Here is a 19,229-nt window from a genome sequence, read left to right on the forward strand (position 1 = left end):
ATACTAAATCACTGTTTCCTTTGGTATAGCCATGCCCTAATCCAACTTAGTATAGCACCCCAATACCATGAGTATCTTTTTAATACGTCTTTCATGTGGCACTATCAGAAGCTTTGCTAAAGTCAAAGTACACAACATCACAATCCTTACCACTATTAATTGTCTCAACTATTCTTGAATAAAATGATAGCAAATTTGTTAAACATGAACTGCCATTTTTTTTTTTGAGATATATACAAGAGTTGTTACATTCTTGTACAGCCACTAGTACGCGTAGCATTTCGGGCAAGTCCTTAATCCTATAGTCCCTGGAATACGATCCCCAGCCGCGAAGAATCGTTTTTTCGTCCAAGTACACATTTTACTGTTGCGTTAAGCAGAGGCTACAGTTAAGGAATTGCGCCCAGTAAATCCTCCCTGGCCAGGATACGAACCCATGACATAGCGCTCGCGGAACGCCAGGCGAGTGTCTTACCACTACACCACGGAGACTGCTAAATTTGGAAAACCAGGCTGTGAATCATTTATTAATTTATGTTTTTCAAGATGAAGACGAAGTGTATTTGCAGTTATCTATTCAATTAACTTTCCCACAATAAACGTTAGGCTAATTGACCGATAGTTTGATGCTAGTGATCTATCTCCTTTCTTAAAAATTGGTACCACATTAGCAACCTTCCATGACTCTGGCACTCTGCCTAGCTCAACTGATTTAATAAATACTAGCTGTACCCGCCACGTGTTGCTGTGGCTCAATCTGGTTAAATAGGAAAGAAAGAAAAGAGAAAGCGCACGTTTCTAATATGTTTAATTTCATAATGCTTGTGGGTATACAATATTTTTTGTTGTTCTATTAACTGTGGAGATAGAGATTGTCTGGTTTGCCGACTCTAGAACACGCAACATATATTTGCCCATGTGAAAAGCAATCTGTGTGTAGTTATAAACCACACAATTCTAAACATTGGCTCTGAGCTTTGTTGATGTTGATTGCAAACGCCAATCGAATTGGAAATCACAATCTCTTAAATTGAAATGGCATATCTGGAATAATAGGAATGCGAGGAATGAGGACATCTTCACCTTTGAAAGGTTCTGCCAAGATTGTTTCTTCTACAACGTTGCTGATTAAGTATTTTACTGCAAGGCGAGTGGCCTTGCAAAGTTTTGGCTGGTTGATATTTCGCAACAAAATAATTAGCACGCCGATTTTTAATTGCCGTACGTGTGATGGTATCCCCGGGCAGATCGAGTGAATTCAACAATTCTCTTGTATAATTAACCGCTTCATCTGCTTCCACAACAGTTTCGACGGACGTGTATGTGACTGCCTTGCTTTGGATGTTAGACTGAATAATATTGTTAAGTTCGTAGATGTCTTTGTTCTTGGCCCCCAAGAACAGCTCGTTCACTGAGTCCATCGTGATTCTTATAATTTTTTGGAATATTTGGAAATACTTTTTCAATCAGTTCTTCTTTTGACGTCACTAAATTGTAGAAGCTATGAGGCAATGAAATTCGTCCTGAGGTCAGATCAACCGGCCGTTTTCGTTCCCAGTTTCCAAAAATTTATGTGAGAATATCTCAGCTGATGGATCGTTTTGCAGCTGGACACGCATATTTGTAGTTAATTTAAGCGTCTTTACCTGGCGCCACAAAGTAGACTATATCAGTCGAGCATTTATATTATCCGCTGGTGTCAATCGAGGAATTACAGGTAATGTTTGCCTGAAATCTCCTGAAAGCAATATTATTGCGTTCCCAAATGGTCTGATGTTTCCACGCAAATCATACAATGATCGATCAAGAGCCTCGAGCGATTTTTTGTAGGCCTTTGTGCATTCATCCCATCCTCATTGTGCATTCATAAGTTTGCATTTCTGCAATACTTTTCCCACGCCAAATCCTTTGGAAATATTGCACGTGGGAGTTTCAATGAATTGCATGTTCAATGGCAATTTTAAAGCCGCAGTAGCAGTTCTTCCACCTGGTAGCAATGTCGCAGGTATTCCGGACTATGCAAGAGCTAACGTTATTTCATTTTGGGATCGAAATGTTGCCAGAATCAATTAATTAGGAAGGATTTACCAGTTCATTCTGGCGCATCTAAGAAGATTTCATCAAGCCCTTTATTGACAGTTTGAATTATTTTGTTGTAAATGCCTTTTCGCTCAAGCGTTACCTTAGGAATATTTGATTGAACATACCACAACAGATCACCCGTCTTGTAATTATGTTCACGACGCAATTCTACATCAAAGAAAGCAGCAACAGATTGATTCGATGATGGCAGTTCCAACTGATTGAGAACTTTGTTCGCGATTTCTAAGAACAAATCTTCGATCATTATCAACGCTTCGTTGCAGACTTTTCCTGTGAAATCCATGTTAATATATGAATTTTCCTTGCGTATTCGATGGATAACATCTACAGTCATGTGCGATTTATATTTCTCCCATAACTGTTGGAGATGAAGGAGAGCAGACGGTCAATATGATTGCAAATAATGCACGAATTTGATTCGGATGTGACGTGTTGGACGCATATTAATGCATACATCCCAGTGTCGGTCGTTCTCCAATAAATTCATGATGTGATTGTGAGATTTTTTCTTTGACAGGTTATCAAAAGAATTAAGTCCTATTGATGTTACGTTAATCGTAACTACCTCGCAAGAGAGGCAGACCTTAAACAGCAAGAGCTGCCAGTGGCAGATATTTAATCTTAAAACCTAAGATCATAGGACCGCGGGAGCAAACCGCCAGGCGAAACCACTCGAGTAACACCTGTCACTTAGGTCGCTGGCTCCTCCTAGTTTGACAACTAATAAAGGGTAGCCGACGGATTCTCACCTCTTATTTATAGAAGTGTGGTGCTGTGCAATGGACTCGAGCTTTAGATACAGACTTAATATGAACATAAGCAGGCAGAGCGTTGCAGAACATGAAATGTGGGGCAGTAATATTGGAAGGTTTGACGTAAACGACCGTTTCTATAACAAAACAATTTATTCACAAAACAAGAACTAAAACTACTACTGTGACGGTGTTCCCCCCCTTATATTTCTCCCACACCTGCAGTAAGAGTCATGTCCACTTTACCCAAGCGTTCTCTACGTCGCAGGCATCAATTTGATATATGTGGGAGAGTGGAGTGTTCTCGGAGAGCCGAGAAATTTGTGAAACAATAATGTTTTGGCCTGTGGTTTAGGCCCTTTAGGAAGCCAAGATGGCGCTGGCTCTCCTGTTTCCCCGCCAAAACTGTGTGACGTCAGTAACACCGGATTGGTCACCGACAGCAATGTGGCACAGGGAGCCAATGAAAACCTCCCGTGGCGAAAGTGACGTCACGAAGGAAAGGGGGTCCAGGCAGCGCGTCGCGTTGGCGCCATCAGTCAGACACGATACGTCAAAGAGGTTGGACGTGCGAAGATTGGTCCTGTCAGTTTGACAGTTGTTTCCCGCTCCCGTGGATTTTATGCGTCACCTGAAGTCTGCCAGTACTCTGTGAGGTCTTCCTTAGTTCATGTGTTGAACCAGAGAGGGAATCGACGGTTATTGAGCAACAAGTGCTCCAGGACAGGTACTGTGCAAGAAGAAGTGAAGTCTGTGCAGTGATGTAGGCGACGTCTGAGGCAGTTCACCCATTCGTGACGGCGTAGTGGCTGACCAGAGCCACTGGGTAGCAGAGGAAGAAGAGGACTATTTGGGAATCCGGACGACTGCAGCCGAGAAGTAGGCGGGCAGCCGTAGCTGGGAGAAGTCGACGGCCAGGAGACCGACTCCAACCCTACAAGAAGTCGAGGAGGAGCACGGACCTGCTGGGAAGAAGGCACAGAGACGACGCGCTAAAGGTGGGACAGTGATTGAGTTCCTGGAGGACACGACAACGTGTGTGTGGGGGTGTTCCCGACACGAGGCAGGAGCCAGGACCAGGAGCTACAACTCAACTCTCATCGGAGGATAGGTGGAAGTAGGTGGTTCTAGTTTCCCTCCCAATTCCCCTTTAGTCAGCTATATTATTCAGCTATATTATTTAGCCTGAGGATTTGGTATGTCGTGAGCAAGTCTCACCTATGTCACAGTAAGGCACCAGTATGCAGAATAGTACTATCAAGAGTACTCACGATATTTATATATATTATTATTGGTGCGTACAGGCACCCGGATTAAGTGATGAATTTACTGTGTTGAGAATGCCTTTCATGAGACTTTAATGTGAACATATAGTGAGAAATTATATATAATATTATGCCAGTATTTGGAAGTTAGGCTATGTGCCCAGTAACTATTTATTTACCATTTATTGATGTCTGATTTATCTATATTATATATGTCTATGTTCGTGCATTGAATAATCATTTGAGAGTGCAGTGATTTATTGTGTTATCGCCCACGAAAGCAAGTACTGAGAACTCCAGTGTTAAATACTTCATAAGATATCATTGAAGGAAGGGCAGTGTGAAATACTATGACAGTGAATTATTGTCGCATTTATTATAGAAACGATTGTTTGAGCCCAAGTACAGTGTAGCGAAGTAATACGTGCTATTGTTGCAAATATCGAGTGTGCGAACTTCTAGTGATCTTTGAGAACTTAAAGAAACAGCGCGCATGACGCCAGGGAAACAAGCAATAAACTTTCGCGCGGAGGAGGGCGCCCAGCTGATCGTGACATTGACGAGAGGGGGAGTCTTGCCACCGTAGTGAGTGTATAATATACGTGGGAACGACCGACTTCCGCCCGATCAGCTGATTATTTATCGATATGACCTTGTGACATCTTTGAATGAGTTTTAAGTAAAATACAAAATACATTTGTGTTTATATCATCCCCTCCATTTATCTTGTAGCTACATTATACTTGAAAGCAAAGAGTGATAAAAGTAAGTACCTGCCTGATATCCTGATCTATTGAGTGTGACCTTGCCAAGGATACCACAATTCAACCAGTCCACTGACGTGTTACTGGACACCGAAAACACCAGTTGGCGACCTTGAGGTTAACAGTAAAGCCCTATTGTTGGGGCGGGCACATAACAGTTAAGTGAACGAGTTGTGTTCCCACTCCTTCTCAATCAGAGGCCGGTTGGGATTGACTGGGATACTCTCCTGGCGTGCAGTGGCGCCGTGAGGATAGAGTGAAGACCCGCAGGGCTACGGTGAGTGACCTTGAGATAACTGTTGTTCACCACCGGAGAGTGGAACTATATACATATCCCCAACATTGGCGACCTTGCCAGGATAAGTACTGATAACGGTTGCTCACCCGAGAGTAGAGGAAAACCCCAACATTGGCGACCTCGCCAGGATAACAATCGAAGTAAAGGTTGCAGTGGTGGTAGTTGGCAGTGGTATTAGGTATCAGGTGCAGGTTATCACTCATAGCACAAGATGGAGGATGATAAAGTAACAAGGTTTATTGACACTAGAGATGAACAGGTGCTGGAGGATATACATATCCCCAACATTGGCGACCTTGCCAGGATAAGTACTGATAACGGTTGCTCACCCGTGAGTAGAGGAAAACCCCAACATTGGCGACCTCGCCATTATAACAATCGAAGTAAAGGTTGCAGTGGTGGTAGTTGGCAGTGGTATTAGGTATCAGGTGCAGGTTATCACTCATAGCACAAGTTGGAGGATGATAAAGTAACATGGTTTGTTGACACTAGAGATGAACAGGTGCTGGAGGAGTGCACCAAGACACAGTTACTGGCAATAGCAGACCATTTTGGGATAAAGCTGAGATCTGCCAGAGTGGGAGAAAGAAGACTGGAGATAATGGCACAGCTCAGAGCACGAGACGAAGCTTTAGGGGAGGAACGGCCACAAACACCTGCCAGTGTGGGAGAACACCTGAGCATTGGTGGAAGCAGCAGGGGATCCAGCGGCAGCAGGCACAGCATTAAGCTGGAGATAATGAAGCTGCAGCTGGAAGCACAGCAGCGCAGAGAAGAGCGAGAAGCGCAGCTGAGGAGAGAAGAAGCACAACAGCGCAAAGAAGAGCGAGAAGCAGAAGCACAGCTGTAGTGTGAGGAGCGAGAAGCACAGCTGAAGCGTGAGGAGTGAGAAGCACAGCTACGCAGGGAAGAACAAGAGCGAGAAGCACAGCTACGCAGGGAAGAACACGAGCGAGAAGCTAGGATGAGACAGCAGGAGATAGAAGCCAACAAGGAGGTGGAGCTGAAGCGAGCTGAACTAGGACTAGGTGCACCTGCTCCGCCGCAACAGGAGGACCGACGAGTGAGGGAACGAGATCTGCCGGTCTTTGTGCCAAATGAAGCCGAAAGTTTCTTCGACCACTTCGAAAGGGTTGCTGCTTTGAAGAGGTGGCCGAGGGCGGAGTGGGCGGAGCTGGTTCAAGGGAGGCTCACAGGTGAAGCTCGTGAAGCCTACACTATGCTCGACTTCCAAGAATGCACCAACTACGATGCGGTAAAACAAGCTGTGCTCCATTCCTTCTAGGTGCCAGAATGGACTCCAGGACGGACGCACCCCTGAGGACCCCGGTCGCTTGTCAAAGATCATGTGAGAAAGAAGTAAGAAGAGAGAAGAGAGAAGAAAGGCGAAAGAAGAGAGAAAAAAGAAGAAAGGGAGAAGAGGAGGAGAAGATAAGACCAAGCTAAGACACGATGTTTAGTGTCCCTTGCTAGTGTCAGCATATTACATCATTACAACACTTCGCGGCAGGCGGCAGCGTGTCTCGCAGCAACAGGACAATGACGACAGTGGCCCCTCAACATCAGGTGTTTGTGGTAGGCTTACGTTACGTAAATCTGGCTTATCACCTACCATACCTTTACGCAGCTCCAGCACCAGACGACAAAGCGGTGTTTTTGGTGCTCGTGGTGGTGTTGGCGCCAACACCGAACCCCCGGGTGCACTTGTGTGGGAGGATTGTGCCACATTTGTCCCACAAATACCAACGTTTGATGCCACCGATGTTTGTGTTACACCATTATTCCCGTATACTGGGGATGATATGGCAGAAATGGAATATTTTCAGGCGTATTTCGACCACGAATTCATGACCCATCTTGTGACTGAGTCAAACAGGTACGCTCACAGCTTCATAGACGCCGGTATTTTACCTGCCTCACGCCTCACGCCTTACGCGATGGAAGGACACGATAATTGACGATATGTACGTGTTTCCTGCACTCAGCATGATGATGAAGCACTCCGAGAAAGCTGTCGTCCAGGATTATTGGAGCAAAGACAGTCTTGTACAGTCTTGTTCCATCACCCGTGTTCATCCAGTATATGTTGTGTGATAGATTCCTCTTGATTCTCAGGTGCCTGCACTTCGGGAATAATGGAAATGAGGACAGACACGACAGACTGTGGAAGGTACGGAAGGTGCCCCTCTCACTTCCCTTCCAGTGACATGAGAGGGACGTTCAGGAATTATTTTGTACCTGCATAGAATATGGTAATCGACAATATTAATACCAACTTCGGGATAGGTCAGTACTCCACAGTACACTACGACCCTAGAATCCTCCCCCCGGAGTTATGTTGGAAATTTTCAACACCGAATACAACACTGTTGTATTCTCATTAATTATTACTAATTCTACTAATCATTGTAGTAAGTAAAATTAACACAACGTAGAATTCACATGTACTAATAATTACATCTGTACAATAGGCTAGAATTCTTACGTCACCCGACGCCAGTATTGCGTCAGATTTCATTGTAATAAACACATTTATATCCAATGTGCCTGAGAATTGAATTCGATTCTCTATAACAAGCGGTGTTCTGTGTGATAATTAATTACAGATAAATTGACCTCCAACTAAAGCCGAATAGAGCGTTAAAGTCATAACAGTTATCTAATAATAAAAATTAACGTCATACGTGAATGCCTTGGAGAGACATTAATTCTTCTCCATTATCTGTTTACTCTCACTGAACTGGCAAATAATAATATTTAACTCTTCCAAATGATAAACCCGTCCTAACTCAAGCATTTCAAGCACAACCGCGAGAAATGCTAATATCCATTATAATAATTTGGTTAATGAAAGCGAGACGCGGAGCGGGGAGGGAGAGGACGCCAGTGCACGTGTTGAGACGCTCCTGAGCGGACCTGTTCACGTAGTGCTCACGAGGAGACGCCATTACCCAGCCATCAGGGTAAACGCTATCCATTCTCCCGAAGAAAGTCGCCACTGTGAGGCGTGAAGAGCCTTGCAGACAATATCTTCACCTGGTGTCAGTGTCATACAAGGAACCTTTTTAATCTGGTTCTTTGTGACTCCACGTGACCGGCCAGTGAAGCGCGTCATTATCCTGGATAGGCTAAGCCAGAGCCTGGGACGCGAATTTCGGCAAACTTAAACAGTGCCCATATTAGCTAAGTATCTTATCATTATTTGATGCATCTGATAGGGTGTAGAATTATAGCTGGGTAGTTTGTCGTGATGACGCATAACAACAACAAATCACAGCATGTGAGAAGAATTCTCCTAGCTGCCCACTCCCATGTTATCCAGCTCCTAAGGGTTCCAAGTCGAGCCCAGGAGAATTAGAGGAAGCGTCGGGACTCAATTTAAGGAATCGTCATTAAGCTAAGATTCCTTTGTATTCCTCTAATTTATTATTTGTAATTCTTTATATGCAGAACTCTGTTTATTGGATTGACATGTGTTTATTATGATTATTATTATTATATTCATAATCTATGTTCCCATTAATGATAATGACAATTATTTCACAATTATTCATAGGATTAGATTATTATATCTTGGATTAGTGAACGAACCACACTAGTTCCTGGACGTACTGAGTTCCAGTAATAACCCCCCAATGTAGGTGTTTGAGGTTTGATTCATTTAATTATACAGCCCATTAATTATTTCTATGATCATATTCTCTAGTATTTTATCCATAGTTACTGGTTCATCTAGGAATTATCAAATGATCATAATTTCTCAGTTTCCCTCTTTACTATAAAAGTGGGTGGTCCTTCGTAATTTAATTTACTACATTAATATTTAAATAATTAGATTCAAGCCCCAAATGTCCCACATTATGGTCCTTCGAACCGGATAGGCATTAAATTTATAATTAAAATATTAATCATTAATAACTAATCCTTGGGTGATATAAGCTAGACTAACTATTTAATTAATTGTGTCAACTAACAGTGTAACACATCAGTTAGTCAAAATCACACTAACATATTGCTACTTTCACCTCATGTATAAGGTAGCTGTAGTGGGACACAGTTAATTACCCACAACACTTAGACCTATACCTCATACAGAAGTATGAATCTTTAGGTCACCAGGAGCATTAGCTCATAACCTTTATATGTTTGCACTTGTGTGTGTAAGTGCACTCTTATAAAAACAAAAAACCCAAAAATACAGCACAGCTATATTCACCTTACTGCACCACAATAATCTTTACCAATGTTATTAGGTAGAATTTAGGCTGAGATTGTGCTGAATTTGGTACAAACCCAGACTAAATAAATTTATAGTTCTTAGTTAGGAATTATTACGACTAGACCTGAGCTAGTCAGTGTTGTATGTATTATACTATTTGTGCTGACCCTATACAGGGTGGGATTAACTTTGAGATAACTCTGATTGGAGTGTCTTCATAATATTTCTCTTGTATTCATTATTTTGTGTATCTATTTTGTGTATTGCTGGATAATCTCCATTAACTCTGATGGTGATATAGAAGAGCTAACCGGACGAGAACGAATGGTGAAGTTCAGACAGTGCACAAAGTATCTAGCTATTTGTTGTTAGGTAGGTAGGTACATTCAACCTCAAGTGAGGAAAAGTATAAATAGCCACCTTAAATTAGGCTACATTTAATGTTACTTGTCTACTAATGAACAAGTACCCAAGCTTCATTAGTAATACATATACTAACACCGTGAAGTTTGAACCTAAGCCCAACATGGCTACTCCTGAACAATTAAGGAGAACCTACATTGGCCTTAAAGGTCATTTGACCAGATTAATTAACAAGGCTGAGAACTTAACTAAAGATATTCCCATTGACTCTTATCACTTAGAGACATCAGTTAGAGTAGCTGATCTGAAATTTGATCAAGTCAAGTCTACAAGTCAGTCTTATATTGCTCTACTAAATACTGTAGAAACCGATCCTGATGAAGTAAGTCAAATTGTAGACGGTATCTCCCAGTACGAAGAGGAGACTCAAGATATAATTGACAGGCTGTCTACATTAGCAAGACAATCTGGATCCAATACCAGTAACACAGGGTCTCAATTCAGTAACCAACTACCAGAGGTCCGTCTACCTACTTTAGCCTTACCTACATTTTCAGGATTAGATACAGAAAGTTGGGACGATTTCTGGAGTAAATTCGTAGATGCGGTAGACTCTAAAGCTAACGTTCCTCAAACCACCAAATTCACTTATTTACAAGGCCTGTTACGAAATGAAGCCTTGAAAGTGAACTCTAATATAACACTGACCAGTGATGGGTACACATCAGCTGTTCAATTGCTCAAAACCAACTACGATAACACAGAGAGAACTGTTACTGTCTTAGTTCAGAAATTGCTAGATTTACCTTCTGCCAATAATTCCACAGATTCTCTCCAAACTTTCAGACTAGAGCTAGATTCTTTACTCAAGGCCTTAAGCCTTAAAGTCCAAGTTCAGTCAGCCGAATGGATGACCAAAGTAGTTGTTAAGCGAAAATTGCCAAGAGAAACTTTAGATAAGTTGTGTACTATGTACAATAAGACCTTTTTGACTTTGAAAGAGATCACAGAAGGTCTACATACCTTAGTCGAGAGACAAAAAGCCAACCAAGGCGGGGAGAAAGTTTCAAACTCCTCTACTAACTCCCATCGTAACTCAGCTCAAGTTGACACTTCAGTCAAACCAAAAATGACTTTAAATAAGTCTAATAAATTTACATCTAGAACGACTCCATCCACTGAGAAAAGAAGTGGAAATGTAGGTACATATTCGATGTCTCCTTGTGAGATAACCAATGACTTGTCTTCTAAAGAGAACAAGTCAAACAAAGTGAGAAGGTGTCTGCTCTGCAATCAAGGGCATACCGCCTACCAATGTTCTGTTTATCCTACTTATAATGCTAGGATTAAAAGGTTGCAAGAAATACACAAGTGCACCAGGTGCATGGGCTCTCATGATCCCAAAAAATGTGTAGTGCAGCTACGTCCCTGCAACAGATGTAACCAAGGTGTACACCACTACGCCTTATGTAGAAAATCTTCTACACTAACCATGACCACTGGGGAGAATTCTACGAATTCTACCGCAGTGCAATATTGCAAAGTGCATCAAGAAGTAAATGTACTTGCTACTGAGTCAGGCAATAATACTACTCTACCTACAGCTCAACTTAAACTAATAAACCGAAGATCTAGAATTAACACTAGAGGTCTTTTTGACCAAGGTTCACAGAAAACCTTCATTACACAACAGTTGGTAGATGAGTTAAATTTAAAACCTGCCAAAATTGTGAGGTTAAATATTTCTGGTTTCTTGTCAAATAGTGGACCTCGTGACTACAAGGTAGTTAAAGTATTAGTAAGACTTGGATCTTCTACTAGTCCAATACAAGCGGTAGTAGTGGATAAACTTCCTACAGACCTGCAGGTCACAGTGTTAGCTCGCACTGCGAGACATCTTAAACGAAACCGCCTGAGGCTAGCAGATTACAAAATAAATTCTGACTGCCTCACAGATGTTGGAATACTTATAGGCGCGGATCATTATTACAAGTTAATAACTGGATGCACTAGACAACACGGAATGAATTTGTTGTCGTCTGCAGGAGGCAAATTGCTTACGGGACCGGTGCTTTTCAGACAAGGTCCAGCGTCCACAAACCAACAATCCAATAACATAATCGTGGCGTGACTAGGCTTGGAACAGTCACCCCTACGTTTCAGGGAAATATCTGAGGATATTGAGTCTGACCCACCAATACATCGTTTGTGGGATTTAGACACTTTAGGCATTATCCCTGAACAACCAAGTCCTGATGATACGTGGACTTACCAGCAATACCTGGATACAGTTGTCTATTCAAATAAACAATACTGGGTAAGACTCCCATGGAAGTTGGATCATCCACAACTTCCAGTTAATTATTTTATGGCAGCCTCACAATTGCAGTCTCAATTAACACGACTACGGAAGCAGCCAGACAAACTGAACATGTATCATCAACTTATCCAACAACAACTTAACAGTAAATTCATTGAAGTTGTTGAACACGATGACCGAAAAACAGGTCATTATTTACCTCATCACGCGGTGGTGAAAGACTCATTGACAACACCTATTCGTATTGTCTTTAACTGTAGTGCTAAAGTAAAGCCAAGCAGTGTGTCTTTAAATTAATGTCTCCAAACGGGACCTAGCCTAACACAAAGGCTACATGATGTGCTGTTACGATTTCGCACAGGTATGTTCGCCTATACTGCTGATATTAGCAAAGCTTTCCTCCAAGTAGGTTTGCAGGAGGAAGATAGTAACTACACAAAATTCCTCTGGATTAAGGATCCACTGGATCCTAGCAGTGAAGTAATCACCTATCGTTTTGCCTCAGTATTATTTGGAGCTACGTCCTCACCGTTTCTTTTGCAAGCAACATTAGACACACATTTGAAGAAATCAAACAGCCCCTATAAGGCAGACATTAGCGACAACTTGTATGTCGACAATTTCCAGGGGACAACTAATGATCAAGCTGATCTGTAAGAAATCTACTATGAGGCTAACCGTGAACTATTAGGAGCCAATATGCCACTACAGTCATGGGTCTCAAATAATGAACTGCTCAACCAGGTAATCGAGAAAGAATTTCCAGATTATCAGGTACCCAGTCAATTAAAGGTTCTAGGCGTGGAATGGAACACCAGTACTGACGAGATGAATGTCAAGTCAGTACAAACTGATAATTCAACCCTTACCATGAGAACACTGCTCTCGTTTGTCAGTCAACCATTTGATCCTTTAGGCCTACTTACTCCTATATTAATAAGGGGCAAACTCCTAATGCAGGAGTGCTGGCAGAAACATATGGGATGGGATGATCCATTACCAAGTGAGTTACAAGCTAAATGGCAAATACTCTCAACGGATTTTAATCAGTTAGGCGTTTTGAAATTTCCTCGTAATGCTTCAGGACCAAACTTACCCACCAATTTACACGTTTTCTGCGATGCCTCTGGCAAAGCATACGGCGCAGTAGTCTATTTAGTTAATAGTGCACAATCAATTTTGCTCACATCTAAAGCAAGAGTTGCTCCCAATAAGAAGAGATCTTTGCCTCAAATGGAGTTGACTGCATTGCTGGTGGGAGTAAGATTGGCTCATTGCCTGGCAAAGACACTCAATAATATCCACTTTGGTGAGATTGTAGTGTGGTCAGACAACGAGGCAGTCTTACAATGGGTAAGAAACAATAACAACAAAACTCCCTACGTTAGTAATCGTGTCAGGGAGATTTATGAGTTATCTGCTGGATATAAATTCAGACATGTTCCTACTAAGGACAATCCTGCAGATTATTTATCTCGAGGGTTAACACTAAAACAACTTGTCAAGTCTTCGCTGTGGTTCAATGGACCTTCATGGCTTGTTGGTAGTCAGTGGCCCAAACAAAAGCCACAAGTCATAGTGACCAATATCACCACTCCCATGAAAGAACCAGAATCTCAACGAATATTAGCCATTGATCCTCACCATTATTCTAACTTAAGCAAATTATTATGAGTGACTGCACATGTGTTTGATTTTCTTGCTAAGATAGGAATTCGACATAAGTTTCCCAATCCTATCCTCTACTGGATCAAACGGGCACAACAAGAGACATATGGAAGCGAATATGAAAATCTTCCAGATAAATTAACTAAGTCTCTAGGTATCTGGTATGATGCCAACACTCATAACATACTAAGATGTGGAGGACGTTTGCTTCATGCAAAAATTGATTTGGACACAAAGAATCCAATTCTTCTACCTCGTCACCACATCATCACTAAACTTCTTGTCTTACATTACCATCAATATGGTACCTTACATGGTGGAGTTTTAGATACTCTCACCGACCTTAGACAAAAGTACTGGCTTCCTCAAGGTCATCAGACAGTTAAGTCAATTATTAAATCTTGTGTAATCTGTAAGAGATACGACGCTAGAGTATGTCCTTACCCAGGACCTCCACCACTCCCAGAAGAGCGAGTGGTTCATCTTCGTCCTTTCGAAACCACTGGTGTTGATTACACAGGAGCCTTACTTCTCACTGGTAACCCAGATAATATACCAGTAAAAGCGTACATTTGTCTATTTACGTGTGCTACAACCAGAGGCGTACATTTAGAAGTCACTTCAGACATGAGTGCTGAAGCCTTCATCCAGGCTTTCCGCCGATTTGCTGCCCGCCGATCTTGTCCCAAATTAATGATATCGGACAATGGTTCCAATTTTGTGGCAGAAGAAACTTGTTTGCGAGAAGTCTGGAACCACCCAGAAGTACAGTCGGTCCTACAGAGACGACAATGTCACTGGAAATTCATAGCACCGAGAGCCCCTTGGCAAGGTGGGTTCTATGAGCGAATGGTAGGCACAGTTAACAAGTGTCTAAGGAAAACTTTACACCGACAAAATGTCAGTTACTCAGAACTCCAAACTATTGTTGTGGAAATCGAGGCGTGAGTCAATAACCGCCCAATAACCTACCTGTCTGATGATTTCACCCAGAGAGAACCTCTGAGCCCCACACACTTGATCCATGGAGGTCTACTGAGCCCTCTCATCCCTTTAGCCGAAGAGGACCCTGTAGACCCGTCACATGTGACCAGAGGAGACTTGGTGGAAAGCTACCAGCATCTCTCCAGAGTTATTAACAGGTGGAATGAGGTGTGGACTCGAGAGTACCTCACGGCTCTACGCGAGTACCACTACGGAGCTTCGAGTCCTTACAATAAGGTGCAATTAAAACCAGGGGACCTAGTACTAGTCGACAGTGATGGACTGAGGTCAGAGTGGCCTATAGGCAAAATTGTTGCCATTCATCCAGATCATCAAGGTGTCCTGAGAGTAGTTAAAGTTTTATGCCGAGGCAACACTACTCTAAAAACTTTAGAGAAGCTGGTTCCCCTTGAATTGACTGAGCAAAAATATCAGCCAGATCCAGTTTCCCCAGTAATTTCCGAGGACAATAATCCTGATCCTCCAAGCAACCGCCCCACTAGAGCTGCTGCTCAACAATGTAGGCGGAATTTGCAAGCCTATTACAACTCTGAACAAGAGTAATTCCCTTTACATCCCACTTAGATAACTATGATGGTGCTGCGATGTGATATCACGTAACAAACCATTACAAGTCACTATGACCCAAGATATTCCCATCACAGTAGATTCTGTTGTTTAAATTGTGTGATTTAAAATCTTTAATTATTGTGTAGGTTATAAATAACATGTTTCATTTGACATGTAAATAGCAAGACTTGAGTTCTTGTAAGTCCTTGATAAATACGGGACGTTCGTTATGTGTGTACTAACATACTAACATATTAACTTACTAATATACTAATATTAATACCAACTTCGGGATAGGTCAGTACTCCACAGTACACTACGACCCTAGAATCCTCCCCCCGGAGTTATGTTGGAAATTTCCAACACCGAATACAACACTGTTGTATTCTCATTAATTATTACTAATTCTACTAATCATTGTAGTAAGTAAAATTAACACAACGTAGAATTCACATGTACTAATAATTACATCTGTACAATAGGCTAGAATTCTTACGTCACCCGACGCCAGTATTGCGTCAGATTTCATTGTAATAAACACATTTATATCCAATGTGCCTGAGAATTGAATTCGATTCTCTATAACAAGCAGTGTTCTGTGTGATAATTAATTACAGATAAATTGACCTCCAACTAAAGCCGAATTGAGCGTTAAAGTCATAACAGTTATCTAGTAATAAAAATTAACGTCACACGTGAATGCCTTGGAGAGACATTAATTCTTCTCCATTATCTGTTTACTCTCACTGAACTGGCAAATAATAATATTTAACTCTTCCAAATGATAAACCCGTCCTAACTCGAGCATTTCAAGCACAACCGCAAGAAATGCTAATATCCATAATAATAACTTGGTTAATGAAAGCGAGACGCGGAGCGGGGAGGGAGAGGACGCCAGTGCACGTGTTGAGACGCTCCCGAGCGGACCTGTTCACGTAGTGCTCACGAGGAGATGCCATTACCCAGCCATCAGGGTAAACGCTATCCATTCTCCTGAAGAAAGTCGCCACTGTGAGGTGTGAAGAGCCTTGCAGACAATATCTTCACCTGGTGTCAGTGTCATACAAGGAACCTTTTTAATCTGGTTCTTTGTGACTCCACGTGACCGGCCAGTGAAGCGCGTCATTATCCTGGATAGGCTAAGCCAGAGCCTGGGACGCGAATTTCGGCAAACTTAAACAGTGCCCATATTAGCTAAGTATCTTATCCTTATTTGATGCATCTGATAGGGTGTAGAATTATAGCTGGGTAGTTTGTCGTGACGACACATAACAACAACAAATCACAGCATGTGAGAAGAATTCTCCTAGCTGCCCACTCCCATGTTATCCAGCTCCTAAGGGTTCCAAGTCGAGCCCAGGAGAATTAGAGGAAGCGTCGGGACTCACTTTAAGGAATCGTCATTAAGCTAAGATTCCTTTGTATTCCTCTAATTTATTATTTGTAATTCTTTATATGCAGAACTCTGTTTATTGGATTGACATGTGTTTATTATGATTATTATTATTATATTCATAATCTATGTTCCCATTAATGATAATGACAATGATTTCACAATTATTCATAGGATTAGATTATTATATCTTGGATTAGTGAACGAACCACACTAGTTCCTGGACGTACTGAGTTCCAGTAATAACCCCCCAATGTAGGTGTTTGTGGTTTGATTCATTTAAGTATACAGCCCATTAATTATTTCTATGATCATATTCTCTAGTATTTTATCCATAGTTACTGGTTCATCTAGGAATTATCAAATGATCATAATTTCTCAGTTTCCCTCTTTACTATAAAAGCGGGTGGTCCTTCGTAATTTAATTTACTACATTAATATTTAAATAATTAGATTCAAGCCCCAAATGTCCCACAGGCGTGATATCAACCCCCAAGTCTTTTTCCTTCTCTGACTCCTGAAGAATTTCCTCTCCCAGATGATATCTTGTATCTAGCCTCCTGCTCCCTACACCTATCTTCATTACATTTCTTTTGGTTGGGTTAAACTCTAACAACCATTTGTTCGACCATTCCTTCAGCTTGTCTAGGTCTTCTTGAAGCCTCAAACAGTCCTCTTCTGTTTGTCCTCCGCAAACATTGAGAGAAATGAATAGATACACTCTGGGAGATCATTTACCTATATCAGAAACAAGATAGGACCGAGTACAGAGCCCTGTGGGATTCCACTGGTGACTTCACGCCAATCAGAGGTCTCACCCCTCACCGTAACTCTCTGCTTCCTATTGCTTAGATACTCCCTTATCCACTGGAGCACCTTACCAGCTACACCTGCCTGTCTCTCCAGCTTATGTACCAGCCTCTTATGCGGTACTGTGTCAAAGGCTTTCTGACAATCCAAGAAAATGCAGTTCGCCCAGCCCTCTCTTTCTTGCTTTATCTTTGTCACCTGATCGTAGAATTCTATCAAGCCTGTAAGGCAAGATTTACCTTCCCTGAACCCATGTTGGTGATTTGTCACGAAGTCCCTTCTCTCCAGATTTGTTACCAGGTTTTTTCTCACGAACTTCTCCATCACCTTGCATGGTATACAAGTCAAGGACACTGGCCTGTAGTTCAGTGCCTCTTGCCTGTCGCCCTTTTTGTATATTGGGACCACGTTCGCCGTCTTCCATATTTCTGGTAGGTCTCCCGTCTCCAGTGACTTACTATACACTATGGAGAGTGGCAAGCAAAGTGCCTCTGCACACTCTTTCAGTATCCATGGTGAGATCCTGTCTGGACCAACAGCCTTTCTAACATCCAGATCCAGCAGGTGTCTCTTGACCTCCTCTCTCGTAATTTCGAACTCTTCCAAGGCCGCCTGGTTTACTTCCCTTTCTTCTAGCACAGCGACCTCACCTTGTTCTATTGTGAAGACCTCCTGGAACCTCTTGTTGAGTTCTTCACACACCTCTCTGTCATTCTCTGTATACCTGTCCTTGCCTGTTCGAAGTTTCAATACCTGTTCTTTCACTGTTGTTTTCCTTCTGATGTGACTGTGGAGTAGCTTTGGTTCGGTCTTGGCTTTGTTTGCTATATCATTTTCAAAACTTTTCTCTGCTTCTCTTCTCACCCTGACGTACTCATTCCTGGTTCTCTGGTATCTCTCTCTGCTTTCTGGTGTTCTGTTATTTTGGAAGTTCCTCCACGCCCTTTTGTTCAGTTTCTTCGCTTCCAGACATGCCCTATTATACCATGGATTCTTCTGTTGCTTCTCGCGTTTTCCCTTCGGGCCGGGATGAACCTGTTTACTGCCTCCTGACACTTTTGGGTAAAATAGTCCATCATACCCTGTACAGACTTATCTCTGAGGTCTGTGTCCCAAGGTATTTCACTTAGGAACCTTCTCATCTGTTCATAATTCCCCTTTCGGTATGCCAGCCTTTTGATTCCTAGTTCTTTTTTGGGGGAGATAATTCCTAGCTCTTTCAGGTACTCAAAGTTCAAAACACTGTGGTCACTCATTCCCAAGGGCGCTTCCATCTTAATTTCCCTTATATCCCACTCATTTAGGGTAAATATCAAATCAAGCATTGCTGGTTCATCTTCTCCTCTCATTCTTGTTGGTTCTTTGATGTGCTGGCTTAGAAAGTTTCTTGTGGCCACGTCCAGCAGCTTAGCTCTCCATGTTTCTGGTCCTCCATGTGGGTGTCTGTTCTCACAATCTATCTTCCCATGGTTGAAGTCTCTCATAATTAGTAGTCCAGATCCATTCCTGCTAGCAACAGAAGCTGCTCTTTCTATTATGTTAACGGTGGCCATGTTGTTTCTATCATATTCCAGTCTAGGTCTTCTGTCATTTGGTCGTTGATTATATATGACTACGACTATAATTTTTTTCCCTCCATTTGTTACAGTACCTGCTATGTAGTCACTGAAACCTTCACAGCCCTGAATATCCATCTCCTCATAGTCCCAGCCTTTTCTTA

The 19,229-nt window shown here is 42.1% G+C and overlaps 1 protein-coding gene across 1 annotated transcript in view; it reads left to right on the forward strand.

The window, feature by feature from the left end:
* Positions 1–19,229, forward strand: part of LOC123749222 (calphotin-like) — a 42,820-nt gene that overhangs the window by 2,879 nt on the left and 20,712 nt on the right. Inside the window, exons 2-3 of the mRNA XM_069331644.1 lie at positions 10,046–10,246; positions 10,592–11,034. Of these exons, the coding sequence (XP_069187745.1) occupies positions 10,046–10,246; positions 10,592–11,034 (644 nt within the window). The remainder of the gene's footprint in view (positions 1–10,045; positions 10,247–10,591; positions 11,035–19,229) is intronic.

This window comes from Procambarus clarkii, chromosome 26 (genome assembly GCF_040958095.1).
Source record: "Procambarus clarkii isolate CNS0578487 chromosome 26, FALCON_Pclarkii_2.0, whole genome shotgun sequence".
Taxonomy (NCBI): domain Eukaryota; kingdom Metazoa; phylum Arthropoda; class Malacostraca; order Decapoda; family Cambaridae; genus Procambarus; species Procambarus clarkii.